Here is a 15,581-nt window from a genome sequence, read left to right on the forward strand (position 1 = left end):
AGAGAAGCCATTGAAATCCACAAGCATGTGGACAATTTCAACAGAAAGGAAGAAACCATGAAAATGAACAAAATCTGGCTACCAGTATTAAAAAACTCAAAAATTACAACAGCAAAACAACAGAGGGGAAACAATCAGGCACATCAAATCACTCTCAACAAAAGAATCCCCCCAGGCACTTCCAAGCCATTAAATGCTAATCAAGGTGGTCAGCTGAAACATTCACACCTAGCTCCAACAGACAAAAGTCCTTTGTCTCACCCTGGTCATTCAACAGATATATAAACCCATTTTCCTAGTTCCAACAGACTTCACTACCTCTGAGGATGCTTGCCATAGATGCAGGCGAAACGTCAGGAGAAAAATTGCCTCCAGAACATGGCCATATAGCCCGGAAAAACCTACAACAACCCAAATTCACCCTTGCCTCGGGCAGACCAGAGTTCTTTCTCCCACGCTGGACATTATTCCATAGATATATAAACCCCATTTGCCTAGTTTCCAACAGACCTCACAACCTCTGAGGATGCCTGCCATAGATGTGGGCGAAACGTCAGGAGAGAATGCTTCTGGAACATGGCTGTACAGCCCGGAAATCTCTCAATAACCCAAATGTTTATTACGTTATGATATGTCTTTGTATAGTTATTAATGGTTTTAATTCATATTTATATGTTATTAATTTAGTTAGGTTATGTATTGCTTTTATATGTATGTTTGGCATTGAATTTTTGCCATTTTGATACGAGTTATTTATTTATCATGTCAGGAGCGTACCAAAACAGTTGTATTGCATTTAAAAAAATAGATAAACAAACCAACAAAACACAAAATTTGCAATATTTGATATGAGTGAGAAGAGCCGTATAGAAATGCAACAAATAAACAAGTAAACAAACAAACAAACAAGAGATGGGACTTTCTCCTTCTCTCCAAAACTCCACTGACGCCAAACTTGCCCATCATTCGAGGCAACCATCACAATCTAAGACCTTTCGTTCTCAGCGGAGGTATCATTATTCCATCTCGCTGCAAGAAAATTGCCTGTCTTTTCCCTGAAATATTACCTTCCTCCTCCTGCTTTTCTGCAAATTGTATATTAGGCGCCTCTTATGAATTCCTGGGCGTCTATACGCTCGTTTGAATGTCAGATGGTGGGGGGGGGGGGGGGGGGGGAGATAAAGAGACAACCAGACCTGGCCTTGGGAAGCTTTGTCCTTTCCAAAAATTGCAGAAACAGTAGGGATTTGGAGCCCAAATTGGGAGCATTTGGGGCACAGAGGAAGAACACAAAGACCCGAAAGCAAGCTTTTGAGTTGCTCTAATTCTCCAGCCCGACAGACACACAAACCAACAGAGAGAGAAACAAGATGTTTTGACAGTACCTGGAAAAGCATAAGTCGGGCATTTGTGCTAATCTTCCTTAAGAGCACATTAAACAAAGCTGTGTGAACGGTTTGGTTACTAAATCTGAGCAAACCGCAGCTCATGGAGGGATTGTTTCTCTCAATGAAAACCATTCCTCCCCACTGCTAGTTGTCCATTGTATGCATAAAGGGTGCCCAGCAGCACATAATGGGGCCCCTAAATGCGATTTTTGGGGGGGGGGGGCAGGGACCCTCCCTAAACCTTTCAAAAACCTGCCCCAATTTTTAAATTTTGGGTGATTTTTGCCCCAAACTCTCTCCAAAAGGCAACTGTTTCATAGAATCATAGAATGAAAGAGTTGGAAGAGACCTCATGAGCTATCCAGTCCAACCCCCCGCCAAGAAGCAGGAATATTGCATTCAAATCACCCCTGACAGATGGCCATCCAGCCTCTGTTTAAAAGCTTCCAAAGAAGGAGCCTCCACCACACTCCGGGGCAGAGAGTTCCACTGCTGAACGGCTCTCACAGTCAGGAAGTTCTTCCTCATGTTCAGATGGAATCTCCTCTCTTGTAGTTTGAAGCCATTGTTCCATTGCGTCCTAGTCTCCAGGGAAGCAGAAAACAAGCTTGCTCCCTCCTCCCTGTGGCTTCCTCTCACATAATTATACATGGCTATCACATCCCCTCTCAGCCTTCTCTTCTTCAGGCTAAACATGCGCAGCTCCTTAAGCCGCTCCTCATAGGGCTTATTCTCCAGACCTTTTATCATTTTAGTCACTCTCTGGACACATTCCAGCTTGTCAATATCTCTCTTGAATTGTGGTGCCCAGAATTGGACACAATATTCCAGGTGTGGTCTAACCAAAGCAGTTTGCTCCCCTGGATCTTGGTTCTCAGCATCTCCAGAATCCCATTTTTTTTCTGGCCAAGACTTAACGCTCCTGGATACCTTTTCAATCAATTATAATGCTTCCCAGTACAGTGTGCTTTAAGAACAGACAAGCATATCGAGCTCTGAGGATTACCTGGGAAGGAATCCCACTGGAACACTGCAGCACATCCAAATACCGTACCTGGGAGTCACTCTGGACCGTGCTCTGACTTACAAGAAGCACTGCTTGAATACCAAGCAAAATTGGGTGCTAGAAGCAGATAGTGGAAACAGAAAAATGGCTTGTATCAGGACAGCGTGCTTGCTCCATCAATGTTCAACATTACAAATGACCAGCCACTGCCAGAAGGTACAGAGAGTTTCATCTATGCTGATGATTGTGTCATCACCGCCCAAGCAGGGAGCTTTGAAATGGTTGAACAGAAGCTCTCCGAAGCTTTAGCTACTCCTACTGCTTATTAAAGGAAAAACCAGCTAATTCCTAATCCATCTAAAACACAGACATGTGCTTTTCACCTTAAGAACAGACAAGCATCCCGAGCTCTAAGGATTACCTGTAATGTTCGTTTGTGGGATTAATATAACTCAAAAACCACTGGATGAATTGACACCAAATTTGGACACAATATACCTATCAGGCCAACGAGTGACCATCACTCATAAAAATACTGAAAAACACAGCAGAAGAGACTTTAAAAGCAAAATAAATATAAAAATACATTACAATGCATGCGCAAAACCACATAGATATATATGCAAACACATATATATGCACATACACAAATATATACACACACATACACAAAACACACACATATACACAGACTGAGCCACAGCAACACGTGGCAGGGGACGGCTAGTAAATAAATAACACTTTTTGCTATCAAAATACCCATTTTTGGGCAGCAAAAATAAATTTACAACCTCCTATGCTTTATATTATTTTGGTTAATTTACAATAATAATAATAATAATAATAATAATAATCTTTATTTGTACTCCACCACCATCTCCCCGAAGGGACTTGGAGAAGCTCACAAAAGCACTCAAGGTGCAACACACAAATGCAAGATACTCCACTTTGGCAGGAAAAACGAAATGCAAAGATACAGAATGGGGGATAATGCCTGGCTTGAGAGCAGTACGTGTGAAAAAGATCTTGGAGTCCTCGTGGACAACAAGTTAAACATGAGCCAACAATGTGATGTGGCGGCAAAAAAGCCAATGGGATTTTGGCCTGCATCAATAGGAGCCTAGTGTCTAGATCTAGGGAAGTCATGCTCCCCATGCTCTATTCCGCTTTGGTTAGACCACACCTGGAATATTGTGTCCAATTCTGGGCATCACAATTGAAGAGAGATATTGCCAAGCTGGAATGTGTCCAGAGGAGGGCAACTAAAATGATCAAGGGTCTGGAGAACAAGCCCTATGAGGAGCGGCTTAAGGAGCTGTGCATGTTTAGCCTGAAGAAGAGAAGGATGAGAAGAGATATGATAGCCATGTATAAATATGTGAGAGGAAGCCACAGGGAGGAGGGAGCAAGCTTGTTTTCTGCTTTCCTGGAGACTAGGACGCAATGGAACAATGGCTTCAAACTACAAGAGAGGAGATTCCATCTGAACATGAGGAAGAACTTCCTGACTGTGAGAGCCGTTCAGCAATGGAACTCTCTGCCCTGGAGTGTGGTGGAGGCTCCTTCTTTGGAAGCTTTTAAACAGAGGCTGGATGGCCATCTGTCAGGGGTGATTTGAATGCAATATTCCTGCTTCTTGGCAGAATGGGGTTGGACTGGATGTCCCATGAGGTCTCTTCCAACTCTTTGATTCTATGATTCTATGAAATACAAACGACAAATCCTAGGCCACCAAATGACAAATCCTAGGCTTCCATAGCATTGAGCTGTGGCTTCACAATGCATACATTCCACAGTGCAGATGTATCTCTTTGCTGCTGTTGTATATGTGAGTGGTCTAGTTGTAGTAACGATAGTAAAGCAGCTAAGAAAGGTTCCCATATCTGCCCTCTTCTGCCTGGCCTCCTTTCAACAGAAACCTCATTACCTCCTCCAAGGCATGGATTAATCGTGACATGATGCAGAAAATAGGGCAAAAGACTTATAGAGAATGGGAAACAAATACATCTAAGCATTCAAAAATGAGCAATCCGGAGAGCGCCAGAGCTTTGGCACAATGGTTTTGGAGGAACAATGGCCCAGGTAGATGTAGGTGTGCTACCCTACTGAGTTCACACTCCTGTGAAAATTAAGGAAGGGAAGCAACAGGGCTAGTGAGCTTGGAATGAAGAGACCCCACCGTTCAAAAGTGGCCCCTGCTGCGAAGGAAATTGGGAAGCCACAGAGAAACGCTTTAGTTCGAGCGACACACTATGTGCCACTTTTGAAACATCTCTCAAATGCCTAATTGAATGGCACGACTTAAGAAGGAGAGCCCTATGGAGAAAGGAACGGCGATTTTCCTACCTTCCAGGGGTTCTTTCTAGGAGCCTCTAGAACAGTGGCTCTCAACCTTCCAGATGCCGCGACCCCTTAATGCAGTTCCTCATGTTGTGCTGACCCCCAAATAGCAAATTTCGTTGCTATTTCACAACTGTCATTTTGCTACTGTTATGAATTGTAATGTAAATATCGCATATGCAGGACGTATTTTCATTCACTGGACCAAATTTGGCACGGATACCTGATACGCCCAAATTTGAATACTGCTGGGGTTGTGGGGGTTGATTTTGTCGTTTGGGAGTTGTAGTTTCTGTCAGAGTTTTATATTGTTTAGATCATTTCTTAAGTGAAAAATGGGTAAGTGATTGCAAGAATCATGTCCAGTCATTGTATGACCAGCAACAGTCAAGCCACCTGTGAAAGCTTAGCTATTACAAATTGAGAGACTGAGAATGTAGAGAGTAGAGAAGAGATAGAGAAGAGAATGAGCAGAGAATGCTGATGGTGATGATGAGACTGTGAAGAAAGCAAGAGCTAGAGGAAGAGGAATAGATTCCTATAAAAGCTTAAGGAAGGTTTGCTGGAATATTGGGATCGATGGATTGAAACTGTTATTTGTGACTATTGCATAAACATTTACTTTATTGGAAGAAGGTTTGTCTTCTGTGGATTGTATTATTCTTCTCAACGGGGCGCAGCTTCTGAGAAGGGGGTTTGAATGCTTGAAATCAACCCCAACTATAAAGCAGCAACACCATAGCTGCGACAGTTTCTGGGATTTATAGTTTACCTACACTCAAAGAGCATTCTGAACTCTACCCTCGATGGAATTGAACCAAACTTGGCACACAGAACTCCCATGACCAAGAGAAAATACTGGAAGGGTTGGTGGGCATTGACCTTGAGTTTGGGAGTTGTAGTTCACCTACATCCAGAGAGCATGGTGGACTGATGGATCTGGACCAAACTTGGCATGACTACTCAATATGCCCAAATGCGAACACTGGTGGAGTTTGGGAGAAATAGACCTTGACATTTGGGAGTTGTAGTTGCTGGGATTTATAGTTCACCTACAATCAAAGAGCATTCTGAACTTCACCAACGATGGAATTGAGCCAAACTTGACACACAGAACTCCCATAACCAATGGAAAATACTGGAAGGATTTGGAGGGCATTGACCTTGATTTTTGGAGTTGTAGTTCATCTACATCTAGAGAGCACTGTGGACTCAAACAATGATGGATCAGAACCAACCTTGGCACAAATACTCAATGTCTAAATGTGAACACTGGTGGAGTTTGGGGAACATAGAGCTTGACATTTGCGAGTTGTAGTTGCTGGGATTTATAGTTCACCTACAATCAATGATCATTCTGAACCCCACCAATAATGGAATTAAACCAAATTTCCCACACAGAACCCCCATGACCAATAGGGGTCCCAATCCCCTCGTTGGGAAACGCTGTTCTAGAACTTGAGTCTTTAGGTTTGCTCCTCTCTGGGATGAAGCTCAAAACCATTCAAGTGTAGCAGCTGGCGCTCTCTATTTCATGACTCCACTCTGGGTTTTAGTCTAAAGTTTCAAGAAGGTAGGCCAAGGAGTTGATCTAAGTTTTGTAGCAGCAAATAGGAGAGATAATACCAAGAGCGATCCTTTGTTTGGAGGGCAGAAAAGTACGTTTATTTTCAACTGGGACTCTGGTGAGGAGTTGTGTTCAGAAGCAACCAGAGTGAGGATAAAGGCGTTGACTTTGCTTTTTATACCTCTTCAAATGCAGGCAGGGGCGGCTCAATCCATTACGCAAAGTAAGCATTTGCAGTATAGTTGATTTTGCCCAGGGGCACTCTTGGGGGAAAATAGACCTTGACATATGCGAGTTGTAGTTACTGGGATGTATAGTTCACCTACAATCAGAGAGCATTCTGAACTCCACCAATGATGGAATTGAACCAAATATGGCACACAGAACTCCCATGACGAACAGAAATTATATATCAGTGATTGGAAGGTTGGGGGGTGCCAAAATACTGTTTGCTTACCATTGAAAATTACCTAGGGCCGCCTCTGAATGCAGGCAAACAAAGAAACATGCTTCTACATACATTACATCATCACTGTGTCACTTTAGCATAATAGAAATATCAAATTTTATCTTCCAACATGAAAGAGGCATGTCTCTCTATATTTTTTTCTAAGAGCAGTTTACAGCTTACACCAGTCCATCATGAGGCCTACTTTGACCTGTCAGGAGGGAGAGAGATCCCTTACTTAGAAGTAAAAAGGTATAGCCTGTGCTATGCTGTACCAGTCTCTGTATAGATAACATGCCCCACTTCTCTTCCCCCTTTCAACACAGATCTCCTGCAGCATTCTTCCTGGCCTGTCAGCTCGGCTTTCTAATACAGAGAGAGACTGATTTTTCTTACATTTCAGTCCTTCTAAAGTACATACAGTTTATGTATCAATATATTTCCAATATCTCCCCATCAATTTAAGAGATTAAGGGTAAGCACTTTGGGGATTTCCTTTAAAGTTAGGATTAAAACCCAGTGTGCAGGTACAGCTGTACCAGGAGCTCCAATTTTGTTTGCTTTGCATTGAATGTTTGTTGTAGTCCTAAGTTTCAGGGACTCCACAGATAGGTGTCTTCTTTTGGCTGCAATCACAGGGCAAGCCACCTCTCAATTATCGTTAGGTTCCCTGGTCCCGCCCCCTTTTTGGGTTTTGGAGGGAATAGGAGCCATTTTGGGCCAGTCCACACAGAGAAGCCTTTCATGCAGGATATAAAATCAAGCTTAGTCTTCTACAGCTTGGCCGGGGAGAAAAGGCTACAGCTTGGCCGGGAGTTATACAGCCTTACAGCTCCTCTGCCGAGGGAATCTGGTTTCACAGCACTTCAGCCAGCCATCACTGAAACCTGAACTCCTTCTTTTTTCCTTGGAGGTCTACAAAGCTCTGCTTGGTAAGGGTCACTCGCGGAAGCCAGTAGCAGTTGGTACCGGGTGTAGGGGCTCCACGCCAACAGAGGCAAAGACAGACTGCCCAGATTAGAAGTTAACGATTTCCCCAGTAGTTAAGATACAGTTTATGAAGATAGTGCCTGTTCCCAGTGAACAAGATTGAGAGAGCTAATAGACTATTAAGAAAGCCTTGAAGTACCTGTTTGTTTTCAATAATAAAGAACTTTGCTGAACCTTTAAACAATCTAAAGACTCTGTTTTAAGGAAATCCAAGGGACTTTAATCCTGAGGCAGCCCCGGCATCCCGTTGGGCACATAGAATTTATGTCCTGTCTACAGTCTTATGTATAGGCCCAGCGTGCGACAGCATACAATGTGATGTGGCGGCAAAAAAAGCCAATGGGATTTTGGCCTGCATCAATAGGAGCATAGTGTCTAGATCTAAGGAAGTAATGCTACCCCTCTATTCTGCTTTGGTTAGACCACATCTGGAATATTGTGTTCATTTCTGGGCACCACAATTCAAGAGAGATATTGACAAGCTGGAATGTGTCCAGAGGAGGGCGACTAAAATGATCAAGGGTCTGGAGAACAAGCCCTATGAGGAGCGACTTAGGGAACTGGGCATGTTTAGCCTGAAGAAGAGAAGGCTGAGAGGAGATATGATAGCCATGTATAAATATGTGAGAGGAAGCCACAGGGAGGAGGGAGCAAGCTTGTTTTCTGCTTCCTTGGAGACTAGGACGCAATGGAACAATGGCTTCAAACTACAAGAGAGGAGATTCCATCTGAACATGAGGAAGAACTTCCTGACTGTGAGGGCCGTTCAGCAGTGGAACTTTCTGCCCCGGAATGTGGTGCAGGCTCCTTCTTTGGAAGCTTTTAAACAGAGGCTGGATGGCCATCTGTCAGGGGTGATTTGAATGCAATATTCCTGCTTCTTGGCAGAATGGGGTTGGACTGGATGGCCCAGGAGGTCTCTTCCAACTCTTTGATTCTATGATTCTACAACTGAACAAGCTCGTTGGGGCTTCTGGGAGTTGGAGACCCAAACAGCTGGAGGGACGCAGTTTGAGGATGCCTGGTGTAAATCCTCCCCATCTTTGACAACCAAAGTTCCAACTCGAGAACTTGACCTCCTGGTTGAAACCTGACTTTATATGGTCATGCATGAGTTTGTTTTGAAGCTTACCCAAGAACGTCCCGAAGAAACCTAAGGCAAGGAAGCTGGAGATGACAAAGAGGGAGCCAACGGCTGCAAAGGCCACACCGACATAGTACCCAAGGAGACAATCCAGTACTTCCAGCTTGGGTTGGCTCTTCATGGCTTCTGTGAAACTGCGGAGGAAAGGAAAGGGAGGACGTTGATTGAGGACCCATCTACACTGCATTGAACTGCATTATAGGAGTCTACACCAGGCATGGGCAAATCTTGACCCTTCAGGTGTTTTGGACTCCAACTCTCACAATTCCTAACAGCCTCAGTCCCTTTCCTTTTTCCCCTCAGCCGCTTAAGCATACAAACTACTGTAAAGGCTTCCTCTTTGTTGTCCGATATTGTATTCAATCTAGTATGCTGCCACCATCCGTGAGATACTAGGCTATGCTGCCACCAATTTGTAAAGGTTTCCTATTCAGTTTATTAATGGATTCCCCTATTTTCAAACAGATTCATTGCTACCACTCTGTAGTGTTCATTTATTCATTTATTTCATTTATATACCGCTTTTCTCAGCCCTTAGGCGACTCAAAGTGGTTTCAATGCACACATTACAAAACCATTGGAGCATTTAAAAACAATAGCATAACAACAATTAAACATCAATATGACAAATCATTCACGTCCCATCACTAGAATCAGAATCCAATCTCATCATCCGTTATTCCGTGTTCCTATAATCAATCACACTGCCTAATCGAATGCCTGTTCAAACAACCAGGTCTTCACTTTCCTCCGAAATGCCAATAAGGAGGGGGCTGATCTGATATCTGTAGGAAGGGCGTTCCACAGCTGAGGGGCCACCACTGAGAAGGCCCTGTCTCTTGTCCCCACCAGGCATGCTTGTGATGCTGGCGGGACCGAGCACTGGGCCTCCCCAGATGATCTTAATGTCCTAGCTGTTTCTTTTGGTGTGTAGCAGGGATTTTTTTGTCATTGAAATAGTACACTGAGGCTTGAGTTACTAAAACAAGAACAAGTTTATTTGGAGTATGGAAGGGTCTTAATGGTTTCAGAGTTCTCTTCTCCTGAGGTATAAAGCTTCACGAGTTACAGTTTCAACAAATCTTAATATAACTTTAGGATGTCTTTTACTTCACCAACTAGTTCTTTAGTTGTTACACTTCTAAATATGTTTACTTATTTGACAGATTAACTAAGGTCAGCTAATGCCCTTCTCTCCCTTCAGCTTCCTGCTGAAGTAAAGATTCCCAGTAGGATTTCTTCCCCTATTAGCACACAGCTAAACCACAAACCTAAATAAGTCCCCCTTGACTTACTTAAATCTAAAAGCTTTCCCTTAGTTTGGTTCACTGCACGTTTGAACCACCTTCCCTTTGGCTCGATGACCAAAGGACTGAAGCCTCAAAATGTCTGCTTCTGGTAAGTGCAGTTGGCTCCACCCCTTTCTCTGTGACAACCTAACTCAGAGTGCTGAGCTTCGTCCCATCCCCCTAGGGATGGTTAACCCTACATGCATATAATACTATTCAACCATCTAAGCATATATGTGCTAGAAACAATATCATACGAAAGCTGACTGGCACAACCTGGGGATCACAACCAGACAGAGTGAAGACATCTGCCCTTGCGCTATGCTACTCTGCTGTTGAGTATGCATGCCCAGTGTGGAACACATCTCATCACGCTAAAACAGTGGATGTGGCCCTTAATAAGACATGCCGCATTATCACGGGGTGTCTGCGCCCTACACCACTGGAGAAATTACACTGCTTAGCCGGTATTGCACCACCTGACATCCGCCAGGAAGTAGCAGCCAATAGTGAAAGGACCAAGGCAGAGACATCTCCAGCTCATCTCCTGTTTGGGTATCAGCCAGCACGTCAACGACTTAAATCAAGAAATAGTTTTCTAAGATCTACAGAGACACTCGCTGGAACACCTCAGCAAGCGAGAGTCCAAAAGTGGCAGGCTCAAACCCAGAACCTCAACCAATGGCTGATACCAAATGAGAGACTCCCTCCTGGGCACATAGAAGACTGGGCGACTTGGAAGGCACTGAACAGACTGCGCTCTGGCACCACGAGATGCAGAGCCAACCTCGAGAAATGGGGCTACAGGGTGGAATCCACGACACGCGGGTGTGGAGAAGAGCAAACCACTGACCACCTGCTGCAATGCAACCTGAGCCCTGCCACATGCACAATGGAGGACCTTCTTGCGGCAACACCAGAGGCACTCCAAGTGGCCAGATACTGGTCAAAGGACATTTAATCAACTACCAAGCTTGCAAATTTTGTGTTTTGCTTGTTTGTTTGTTTTGTTCCGTTAGAAATGTAATACAATTGTCTGGTTGCCCAGACACGACAAATAAAATACACATACAATCATATTTAACTGTAGAGACACATATACATAACGAAGCTTAACCTACAGTTAAAAATCAATGCTTCATCACAACTACAACTTCCAGGATTCCACCGCACTGAGCCATGGCAGTTCAAGATCTATGAGGAGCGGCTTAAGGAGCTGGGCATGTTTAGCCTGAAGAAGAGAAGGCTGAGAGGGGATATGATAGCCATGTATAAATATGTGAGAGGAAGTCACAGGGAGGAGGGAGCAAGCTTGTTTTCTCCTTCCCTGGAGACTAGGACGCAATGGAGCAATGGCTTCAAACTACAAGAGAGGAGATTCCATCTGAACATGAGGAAGAACTTCCTGACTGTGAGAGCCGTTCAGCAGTGGAACTCTCTGCCCCGGAGTGTGGTGGAGGCTCCTTCTTTGGAAGCTTTTAAACAGAGGCTGGATGGCCATCTGTCAGGGGTGATTTGAATGCAATATTCCTGCTTCTTGGCAGAATGGGGTTGGACTGGATGGCCCATGAGGTCTCTTCCAACTCTTTGATTCTGTGATTCTAAGTGATGTCAAACTGCAACAATTTGACAGTGCAAATGCACCCATAGTTGATCAAATGGACACCTAAGACCCCTTCCACACAGCTAAATAAAATCCCACATTTTCTGCTTTGAACAGTGGAATATATGGCAGTGTGGATTCAGATAACCAAGTTCAAAGCAGATATTGTGGGATTTTCTGCCTTATATGGCTGTTTGGAAGGGCTCTGAAATGAGTTTGCAACTCTGCTGTTGGCACCTTTTCGCTTACTCTTATTTTCCTTTGTGCCTCGATACTTGTGCAAATAAGGCATTCAATCCCTTTACCACCCGAATTTCAGTTACTTGGAAGAATAAAATTGTTTGCCGATGGTAATGGACCATGGAAATGGGCCATTTTCTCCCCGGAGGGAGTGGCAACGACTCTGTTGCGGAAACCATAGTTTCCAACACTGTATTTCTATTTGTATAATGCACGAACTCAAGACGCCTTTGCTAGCGTTTGCAACACTGGGACATAACAAGGAGGATTGATTACTTCGGATGATATAACTTGTTCAGCAGCCGAAAGTCAACTGGGGTCCAATATCTGTATTTCTGAAAAGGTTTGCCATTGCTTAGCACCATCAACACCCATCTTGTCTTTTCCCAAGTACTTTCTATTTTCGGAAAATTGGGTTCTTTGGCTGGGAACACACCTATTGATTCAATCTGAAAGAAAAGAAACTCAAGGCCACACAATCAGTTGCATGTCCATTATTTCTAACATAAAAGTAATATCTATGACACAAAGCACTGTGCCCTGATAAAAATTCGGGATAGACTACTGCAATATGTTGCACGCATTGGGTGGCCCTTGAAGACTGTACAGCAGTGTTTCTCAACCTTCCTAATGCTGCGTCCCCTTAATACAGTTCCTCATGTTGTGGTGACCCCCAAACATAAAATTATTTTCGTTGCTACTTCGTAACTGACATTTTGCTACTGTTATGAATCATAATGGAAATATCTGGTATGCAGGATGCATTTTCATTCACTGGACCAAATTTGGCACAAATACTAGGCCTGTTTGATCAAGAAAAAATTTGTTTCTAAAATCGATTTGTAATTAGGGTGTTTTTTTGTTTCGATATTTAAAATATTTACAAAACTTTCCAAAAAAATGTTTTGTTATTTACGAAATTTCGTAAATATTTACAAAACATTTTGTAAGTGTGAATGTTGCAGTAATGGTCACCTTGATTAGCATTGAATGGCTTTCATTTCTCCCACCCTGGACATTCCATAGATAAACTCCATTTGCCTAGTTTCCAACAGACCTCTGAGGATGCCTGCCATAGATGTGGGCAAAATGTCAGGAGAGAATGCTTCTGGAACATGGTCATACAGTACATACAGCCCTGAAAACTCACACAACCGGCCTCCGCGCGCCATCAAATCGGCTCCGGCTCCTGTGCCCTCCTCCTCCTCCTCCTCCTCCTCCCAGCTGTGTTGCAGGAAGTGCCAGGAGGAGGAGGAGGAGGAGGAGGGCGCAGGAGCGCGCGCGCGCCATCCAATCAGCTCCGGCTCCTGCGCCCTCCTCCTCCTCCTCCTCCTGGCACTTCCTGCAACACAGCTGGGAGGAGGAGGAGGAGGAGGAGGAGGAGGAGGGCGCAGGAGCCGGAGCCGATTGGATGGCGCGCGCGCTCACCCTTACAACCGGCCTCCGCGCGCCATCAAATCGGCTCCGGCTCCTGCGCCCTCCTCCTCCTCCTCCTCCTCCTGGCACTTCCTGCAACACAGCTGGGAGGAGGAGGAGGAGGAGGAGGAGGGCGCAGGAGCCGGAGCCGATTGGATGGCGCACGCGCTCACCCTTACAACCGGCCTCCGCGCGCCATCAAATCGGCTCCGGCTCCTGCGCCCTCCTCCTCCTCCTCCTCCTCCTGGCACTTCCTGCAACACAGCTGGGAGGAGGAGGAGGAGGAGGAGGAGGAGGAGGAGGAGGGCGCAGGAGCCGGAGCCGATTGGATGGCGCACGCGCTCACCCTTACAACCGGCCTCCGCGCGCCATCAAATCGGCTCCGGCTCCTGCGCCCTCCTCCTCCTCCTCCTCCTCCTGGCACTTCCTGCAACACAGCTGGGAGGAGGAGGAGGAGGAGGAGGAGGAGGAGGAGGAGGGCGCAGGAGCCGGAGCCGATTGGATGGCGCGCGCGCTCACCCTTACAACCGGCCTCCGCGCGCCATCAAATCGGCTCCGGCTCCTGCGCCCTCCTCCTCCTCCTCCTCCTCCTGGCACTTCCTGCAACACAGCTGGGAGGAGGAGGAGGAGGAGGAGGAGGAGGGCGCAGGAGCCGGAGCCGATTGGATGGCGCGCGCGCTCACCCTTACAACCGGCCTCCGCGCGCCATCAAATCGGCTCCGGCTCCTGCGCCCTCCTCCTCCTCCTCCTCCTCCTGGCACTTCCTGCAACACAGCTGGGAGGAGGAGGAGGAGGAGGAGGAGGGCGCAGGAGCCGGAGCCGATTGGATGGCGCGCGGAGGCCGGTTGTAAGGGTGAGCGCGCGCGGGCCGGGCGCCCAACAGGCAGGGGCGGTGCACTGCTGGGGTGCTTGGGAGCGCCGGATTGGCTCCCAGGCACCAGCAGCACTCAGCAGCCTCCTGCTGTTTCGATATTTTTAAACCCTTCCGGGTTTGAAAATGTGTTTTGAAATCGCGTCGGATGTATTAAAAATAACGAATTAATAACGAATTAACGAATTAACGAACGAAACCGCACAGGCCTAACAAATACCTAATATGCCCAAATTTGAATACTGTTGGGGTTGATTATGTTATTTGGGAGTTGTAATTGCTGGGATTTATAGTTCACCTACAATCAAATAGCATTCTGAACTCTGCCAACAATGGAATCAAACCAAAACTTGGCACACAGGACTCCCATGACCAACAGAAAATACTGGAAGGTTTTGGTGGGCACTGACCTTGAGTTTGGAGTTGTAGTTCACCTGCATCCAGACTGTGGACTCAAGCAATGATAGATCTGGACCAAACTTGGCACAAATACTCAATATGCCCAAATGTGAACACTGGTGGAGCTTAGGGAAAATAGACCTTGTCACTTGGGAATAGTATTTACTGGGATTTATAGTTCACCTACAGTTAAAGAGCATTCTGAACCCCTTCAACGATAGAATTGAGCCAAACTTCCCACACAGAACTCCCATGACCAACAGAAAATACTGTGTTTTTGGAGAATCCTCTGACACCCCCTCAGGTGTCCTGACTCCCAGGTTGAGAAATGCTGCTGTACAGGAATGTCAACCAGATTCAAATAGACATGGTCGGGATGCATCTACACCGCAGAATTAATGCAGTTTGACACTGCTTCCACCTCCATGACCCAGTGCTATGGGATGTTTAGAATGAAGAAGAGAAGGCTGAGAGGAGATATGGTAGCCATGTATAAATATGTGAGAGAAAGTCATAGGGAGGAGGAAGCTAGCTTGTTTTCTGCTTCCATGGAGACTAGGACGCGGAACAATAGCTTCAAACTACAAGAAAGGAGATTCCATCTGAACATTAGGAAGAACTTCCTGAATGTGAGAGCTGTTCAGCAGTGGAACTCTCTGCCCCGGAGTGTGGTGGAGGCTCCTTCTTTGGAAGCTTTTAAACAGGGGCTGGATGGCCATCTGTCAGGGGTGATTTGAATGCAATATTCCTGCTTCTTGGCAGGGGGTTGGACTGGATGGCCCATGAGGTCTCTTCCAACTCTTTGATTCTATGGTTCTATGATTCTGGGAAGTGTAGTTTGGTGAGGCACAAATGCTCCTTGGTACAGAGGGCTAAAGAC

General features: G+C 45.5%; 1 protein-coding gene across 4 annotated transcripts in view; it reads right to left on the reverse strand.

Annotated features, from left to right (window-relative positions):
* Positions 1-15,581, reverse strand: part of LOC132782122 (phosphatidylethanolamine N-methyltransferase) — a 94,802-nt gene that overhangs the window by 22,183 nt on the left and 57,038 nt on the right. For all 4 annotated transcript variants that reach the window (XM_067473653.1, XM_067473654.1, XM_067473652.1 and 1 more), the window contains one exon: positions 8,872-9,017. In XM_067473653.1, coding sequence (XP_067329754.1) covers positions 8,872-9,017 — 146 coding nt within the window. The remainder of the gene's footprint in view (positions 1-8,871; positions 9,018-15,581) is intronic.

The sequence above is a fragment of the Anolis sagrei genome, chromosome X (genome assembly GCF_037176765.1).
Source record: "Anolis sagrei isolate rAnoSag1 chromosome X, rAnoSag1.mat, whole genome shotgun sequence".
In the NCBI taxonomy this organism is placed as follows: Eukaryota; Metazoa; Chordata; class Lepidosauria; order Squamata; family Dactyloidae; genus Anolis; species Anolis sagrei.